Source organism: Sceloporus undulatus, chromosome 2, assembly GCF_019175285.1.
Source record: "Sceloporus undulatus isolate JIND9_A2432 ecotype Alabama chromosome 2, SceUnd_v1.1, whole genome shotgun sequence".
NCBI classification, from domain to species: Eukaryota; Metazoa; Chordata; class Lepidosauria; order Squamata; family Phrynosomatidae; genus Sceloporus; species Sceloporus undulatus.
In genome coordinates, this window is record NC_056523.1 from 34,229,182 (window position 1) to 34,237,127 (window position 7,946).

Consider the following 7,946-nt stretch of genomic DNA (forward strand, 5'->3'; position numbering starts at 1 on the left):
CACAAATATGTTAATGCTACTATTGTTTTATCAAAAACAAATAAATAACCTTTTAGATTATGAGGCAAGCACAGTTCCTCTATTCCATTTTTCCTCAACAAGGACACCTTGAGACCAAGGTGGCTAACAATATTTAAACTCAGTGCATCTTAGGAAGTACAGGCCAGCATCAAACTCAGAGTATACTTATAATGAATTAAAATAGCCCACCTTTTGCTCCAGACCTTCCCAGAAGAGCTAGAGCTCTCCATTGTGATGCTGGGCAGCTGTTTATAATGCTTCCCACTGTGCTGCCCAGCGCAGCCACCACCATGGCGAAGTCAGAATGAGGCACCCATCCATGTGATCAGTGCTTGGCAGCTGACCTCATGGCAAGTGACTTGCTGTGGTGGCTGCTGCACCAGGTGGCATACTGGGATGAATGTGGAAACATCTGCCCAGCATCATAATGAGAATGGCTAGTTAGCAGGGAGACATTGGGGCATCCCTGGCCCCAGAATACTGGGGATTTGAACCCTGGTCTACTCCTACTACTCCTATTCACTGCTCTCAGTAATCTTATTCAGTGCTATAGTTTAAAAAAGAAGAAAGATTGTTTTATGTGGTTTCTTCTTCTTCTTCTTCCCCCACTGTATAGTAAGCCCATAAGAAGCTGTGTTGATACCACTCTTCTGGCCTGGCGCCCTGACTAAGCCTCTGGTTATTTCCCCCTCCACCTACCTAGAAAACATATTTCCTTTTTTCATCATGAAAACAAAACATTGTTTTAGCAACTGTTAATGTTTTAGCTGATCCTTGTGCCCCAAGGCTTTCCTTCCTCCCCCACCCCTGCCCCAAGCTTTATCCTCATTGCATGAAACAGCAAAGAGTCAGAAGGCAGAACAGAATATCCTCTGAGCCTCACACACAGCTAAGGTCCCATCCAGAACACAAGCTTGTTGACCTATTTCATTTCTTTATTTCGTTTTTCTTTTCACTTCATTTTTTCTCCCCAACAAAAGAAATGCTATTTGGAGCTCACTCTCTCACCATCAAAAGTTGAATCAATAGAAAGCATCACTTTACCTCTTTCGAGTCTTTCATGAGAACAAGGTGTACTACAAGAGTCCAGTGTCAGAGTTCAGGCTTTTATGTGTTAGACGCAGAGAGCTGAAATGAAAGACCTGTTTTTCTGCCTCACATTCAAGTGCCTTTTTACCACTAGGCAGCCCAACAAAGCTTCTGCAGCTGTTATCTCCTGTACTGCAGGCCACCAGGAGGAAGGAAGTTAATCAGAGCCAAGATGGTGATACTCTACGTTAGTTTTTTTCTTTCTTTCTTTAAGAAATAAAGACATCACTAGGATAGACATCTTAGAGTGGGTGGGACAGCCCTTGACCCTCCCCATGTTTGACAACTCCCATCGCCTCATGCTGGCTGGGGCTCCTGGGATTTGTTGACCAAAATCTATGGAGGACTAACACTTTCCCTGCTTTTCTTTTAAACAAGGCACTATGAAACAGGATGAAGGTTTTTGACTCAATTTTTTCTGCACTTATTATGGGGAGAAGACTTTGAAATGTGGAGGGGCATTATACAATACAATAAAAGGTCTCTCCACACACAAACCCTTTAAAAAAAACCTATATAAAACCCAAACACAGCTGCTGATGAGGACAGCTACCTTTCCTAAGGTCTAAATAGAAGAATATCCCTTCTGAAAATTCCTCAGAATTTCATTACTGCTTCCCCTTGTCCTACATCTACTTTCATGGGTGAGAAAGGTTTTTTGCAAAAGTGATGGAAGATGTTATTATTATTATTTGACATTACATCAACTTGGACTTATAGCAATTCTATGAGCAATAGATTTCCAAGAGCTCCAGGCATCAACAGTCCTGCTTAGGTTTGTGGTTTCCTCAACTGAGTCTATCCAACTTTTATGAGCTCTTCCTCTTTTCCTACTGCCTGCCATGTTACCAAACTTGATAGTCTTTCCCCATGAGTCACACTGTTTCATGGTATATCCAAAAGTATGAAAGCCTCAGTTTAGTCATCTTTTTAGGTATCTTGTTAGTTATTTGAAACTGCTAGGTATCAATAAAGTCCATGCAACTACCATCATATTTACTAGGTCTGTCTGTCTTCATCCCAAAGTTTTCCACATCATTTCTCTAACTGTTAATACTATCAATTACTTATGAATGAATGAATGAATGAATGAAAATTTATTTATATACCGCTATTCCTACATAGATCATAGCGGTTTACAACATAAAATGATACAATTATAACAACATATATCCCCAACAGTTTAAACAAACTACCCATAACCAATTAAAAGCTATACAAAATACTCTAAAAACCATTATATTACAACCATTAAAACCATACCATTAAAACCATACAACAAAATAGCTGGATCTTTATGCTTTTTAATGGATGGGTGTTGATGGGTTTTACTATTCTACTATTTTATTCTTTTATTTACTGGTTTTATTTTATCTGTTTCTTATTGTGAACATATTTAGAAAGCTTTAAAATGAAAAGCAGCCTAGAAATGGTATGTGTGTGACAGAGAGAGAGAAAGGGAAGCTTATAAAGAATTCTGCTGGCATGCTTTTCCATGACTGCAGTGTTACATACTGCATACATGTTCAGTAGTTTAACTCTTTGAAGTCAGTGGGATTTTATTTAAAAATAAATATGCATAGAGTTGGTTTTTATGTTTGCATACCTGAATTTACCACTTCAGTTAAACATATTATTAAAAATTAAGATTTTCCAGGCTTGAATAAGCCTAGTATGAGTGTGTATGTATGTTTTTTCAAAACATTTGTCTGACTTCAGGAAATGAGTAAAAAAAGTCAAAAGGGATTTCCATGGTGTTACATGATGGTGAACTATCAGGACAATCTATTCCCGTCTCCATGTTCCCGATTGCATAGACAACAAAGACACGGGGTTGATATTAGATAGATACAATTATGCCACTACAGAGTCAAGGCAGAGAATAGGGCAGCTACTTTTATAATAGCAAATAGCAACTCCAGGAGAACAATTGTAGGACTAATGCATTGTAATTATCAATGCAATGGGGCCAAGACACTTTGCTGCTTTGAGGAAACAATGAATGCCCATTCCCAGACTCCACAAATTTATTTTGATTCATGAGAGAATTTCACAAATACTGGTCCTTATTCTTAACAGTAAAAATGTGCCAGTGAAGAATTAAGTAACAATTTAATGTCCTTTTATGTCACACAAAATCAGCCACTGAGACAGCCATGTTGCTCTGCATCATGGTAGGGCTGGTCTTGGATATCAACCATCTATACATGGAACTGGTTTTCAGCATTCCTGCCAAGCCATGGCACACCCAGTGTGTGTGCTGCTAGGCCTAGTGAATTTTCATATTCATATCTTCATATCATTTCATCTTCCTATCTTTCAGCTTCAGAAATTATATCCCATTAATTTTTAAAGAAGTTTTCATGGTGACCTTTGACATTATGGGCCATGGGCCATTGGTAGTTTAATGAACTGGATATAGAATCTGATACGAATTCAGAGAAATGTTGTTGAATGGTTCCAGTTATTACTGTCTAGAGAGGCAACATGAGATAGAGAATTCTTGTTGAACATGACATTCTTTAACATTGTTTCTCAGGATGCTACTTAAAAAAGAGGAAGAGTAAGGTTTTAGTAGTCCACAATGGAAGGAGACCATTAGTTTTCAAATGGTAAGAGAATAATGATATATCAGGCTAGGGATCACTTCTTCCTTGCCTGCTATTCAGTGCATGCTTCCTGTCTACTCTTCTCCTGAGTCCTGACTATATAGCAATGTAGGAAGACAGTTTGCGCTAGCTAAACTGGAAAATCGAGATGTTTCTCCAGGGTCTGCATATAAAACTTCTGCATTTTGTCTTTGCAGATTCACCCGCGAACCTAACAAAAAGTCTTCTGACAGAAGCCAGTGAAGGATCCCTTGACAGTCAAGAGGACAAAGAATATTTAAACTTTCAACCATCCCCAGCTTTTACAAGCCAAATGGGATTTTTTTTTATTTGCACTTTACTCGGTACCAGAGGAAACTACAGTGGCTTTACTTACATGGAGTTAAATACCCTAGGAAAATAACACACCACATCTGACAACAAAGAAAGAAAAAGATGAGTGTTTCAGAGAGAGAATGTGAAGAGGAAGAGAAGCAGTTGTTCAGGAGCAAGTTTTATCATTTTGAGTCATGAACAACAGTCGTATTAGTGTGGATTTACAGTTTTTCTTTGTACCACTTACAAATATATAAATATATAAGATATTTTGAAATAAAGTTTGACTCTTTGAGAAACCAAGTAGAACCACACTTTACTGCAACTGCTTTGTAACTATTTGGGTTTGCTTTGTGGTTTTGTTTTTTCTTGGTTTTTATTATTATTATTATTTTGCCTTTTTTTAAATATTAAGGAAGAGCAAACAATGAGGCAACAGAAAGAGAATAAAGGCCAGGATGTCTACTGACAAAAGAACTGAAATGTTTGTTCTATTTTTTAAACAATATGATTATGATTATTTCAACTGGACATTCAATTCCATTTTCTTGTGTTCTAGAGTCCTTTTTTTCTTTTTTTCTCCTCGTGCAACACTAGCATGCTGGCTTTGCTTACATTAACCATACTTTATACTTAATTGATATGTAACACCAATTCTACCCTCTTCGAAAGACATCTTTTGGGGGCAATTAGCTGTCCCAGAAAGAAAGAAATGATGACTCGGTCTAAGCATTTGAAAAAGACACAGTCTCCATTTGGACATTTATTTCGCAGACTTTTGGTAGACTGTGGGCAACCTTATTAAAGAAGAACTGTACAGATCATTGTCTACAGACTTTGTATAGCTGGTATAGACAACCCTAGTAAAAAAAGGAAAAAAAACTGATTGCTAACTTCAATGGTTTGTGTTTTTTGCCCAAGAACAATTTCATCATGTTTGATTTTTTTTTTAAAGGAAAGGCTAAGATTTGCATCATACTGGGCTTTTCCCACTATTTTCAGCTACAGAGATAGCAAAATTGTTAAAAATTCCAAATCTAAAGCATGTTGATTGGGAGGGCTCAGCATTTCAGGTATCACTAGGTGGGGAAAAGATATTTAAAGATGCAGCAGTATCACATCAAGATTTACCACACTTTATTTAGTTACTTTGAGGGTTAACAATGCAATCCTATACATTTCTAATCAGCTGTTCTACTGAGTTCAATGGAAGTTTCTGTCCAGTAAAGGTTGAGAAAACAAGTAGGTGTTGAAAATCTTTGTCCCTTCAGGTGCAACTTTGTACCATTTTCATTATCCTTTACCCAAACGGATGGGACTGATGGAAAGTATAGGCCAAAATATCTGGAGGGTCAAATAATCCCTGACCCTTGTGCAGAGGGTGGCAGCCCAAATTCTTCCATTGTAATGCATTTTAAGGATGACTAGTGGCTTTTTGATTTGTTGTAATAGCATGTTCTCTTGCAGAACAACCATGTGATCTCAAAAAATATTATTCAGCAAATGTCATGAGCCTATATTATTTCCATCACCTGGAGCAGAAATGCTTGTATGACATTGTTTATGAATTTAATTACACCAGACTTGAAACATCAGCATGTGATAAACAAAGAGGCCCAGTGGCAGGATCTGACACATCTGATACATGTGTCACTGATACTAGACACAGGGTTCCTGCTATGTACTGAAACTAACTCTGAAAAAAAAATACGCTGGGGCAGAATTATTGTGCAAAATATCATCTCTTTCTTTTTTTAAGAAGGTGACCCTGCAGAACTCCCAAAGTGCTCTTTAAATTCCCAAAGGAATTTAAAATAGGAGGTTGAACATTTGACACATGGCTTTTGTGAAAGGCAAGATAAACTGCTTGGTCTGCACTATTTTCCATCTTTTTTAAAGAAACATTTCTTCACATTAATGCCCCAAAGCATGTATTTTTGGACTAGAAGGTAGTGTGAGAGTGTTATCTGGGCTCACAGGGTTGAAGCATTTTTGACGAGTCAGAATGATGGTGTCCTCTGTCGCCACCATTACCATTGCTTTCATGTTTTCTTTAAGTTTAGGTGCAATCCTCACAGTAGCTGGAGGGAAGGGGATTTTTCCAGCAATTTATTTTGTGAGTTATTCCTGGTATCATGCAGAAATTTGCAGGTGGCTTGGGCCTGAGTAGACAATTAAGATCTATAGGCTTTACAAAAAACCTGGTAGAAAAAGAAAAGTGGCAGAAATGGTATATCAAAGCAGATGTGATATGTCAATTTAGAGATAAAGTGATTTAACACAATCACCTACATTTTTGGATTCTCTTTGGTGTGCTGGGTACCTGAACTGTCATGAAGAGTGTCTGCAATACTTTGGGGCAGGGTGTTCTAGGCAGATCAGTATGACTGACTTCTGAAAAGAAACTCATGGGTGTTTGACATCTGAATGACTTCATGGCTTACAAAGTCTTTTGTTGGTACTGAAGTAGCTACTGCAACATTGCTTGCACAGTAGTAAAGGGAATGAGAGAAAAAAAGATATGAATGTGCTTGAAAATTGATGTGGAGGTTTTTCCAGGGAAGACCATCACACATAGACATCCTTATTTCCACTTCCTTATGTGATGAGCTTGCCTGAAACCAAGCAGAATTAAAGAAAGTGAGGAAAGTGTCCATTACTTTGTTGCATGCCCTAAAATTATTTCTGATTTATGGCAAACCTAAGACAAAACTATCTGGGCAAGATTAATTCAGATGGGGTTTCTCATTGCCTTCCTCTGAGGGAAAGAGAATATGGCTTGCCCAAAGTCACCTACTTTCATATGGAAGTGCTCCTGGTCTCCCAAGTCCTAATCTAACACTCAAACCACTGCACCACACTAGTTTTCAAGTCTTTATATTTTCAACTATTTCTCATACTATTTTAGTATTTACATATGTACCAGCTATCCTATATGTTTATCCAGTGTAAGGTGAGAGCTGACTTTGCTGACTCAAGTTCACTGAGATAGTTTTGTTGCCCATTTCCAAACGTCTTCAAGAGAAAACAAAATTCTCACTGTCATTGTTTCTATACCAAACCAATAGTGTTGATATGGTGTAATACCAAGCATCATATTTTTCATCAATTTCCACTACTGTAATCTGAAATACAGTTCTTCAATACAAAAGAAAAAAAAGGTGAAGCAGTATTGATGCACACAAAACTTTTCAAAGATAGTGGATTATTTCATAATACACCCAACAAATTGTCAGAACACCCTTCTCAGTCAATTAGGCCTCAAGATTAGCAGAAAGCTTTATTGAGAAGTTGGAAAGGTTCATCTAGTAAGACTCTTTCCCAGAGAATTTGAGCCTGGTTGTGCAAACAGCCATCATTGGTGATAACCAAGACTTTCAAACACCTCAAGAAGGAAACACCTTGTAAAGAGGAATCGTAGCTCTAACTGCACCACAGTTTCCATTTTGCAGGCTTAGTTGATCTTGTTCAGTTCATTTTTTGATATGGACTTTCTCAGGTTTGCACATGAGTTCAGAAATGTGATGGAAAGAACCTGAGAGGTTTTTTTTTTTTTTTTTTAAAGGGATTTGAAGGAAAGCACAAGTTACAGATCTCAGACTCTCCAACTGTCCCAATATCACAAGGACAGTCCCAATTAATCCTCTGTTATCCCACTTTTTTAGCTGTCTTTAAAATATTCCAGTTTTTCTCTCATCCTCTCAATTTCCCCCTTTGTCTTCAGCTTACATCAGTCACTGTATGCTGAATTCAAAGTGCAAAAGTAGTTTACGCTAAATTAAGTCAGCAGAAGTGGGCAGAATTTTGCCCTTCCTTCTACACTCTGGCAAAAATAAACTGCTGCAGCCTCTTCTAGCTTGTGTGATCTTCCTCATTAATAACTTTTGCCATCTTGAGCACATACTGATGTTG

The 7,946-nt window shown here is 37.8% G+C and overlaps 1 protein-coding gene across 2 annotated transcripts in view; it reads left to right on the forward strand.

Annotated features, from left to right (window-relative positions):
- The window catches only part of TAFA1 (TAFA chemokine like family member 1), a 439,395-nt gene extending 433,144 nt beyond the window's left edge, over nt 1-6,251 (forward strand). For both annotated transcript variants that reach the window (XM_042447959.1, XM_042447958.1), the window contains exon 5: nt 3,917-6,251. In XM_042447959.1, coding sequence (XP_042303893.1) covers nt 3,917-3,934 — 18 coding nt within the window. In that variant the 3' untranslated portion in view covers nt 3,935-6,251. The remainder of the gene's footprint in view (nt 1-3,916) is intronic.
- Nucleotides 6,252-7,946: the final 1,695 nt, after the last annotated feature.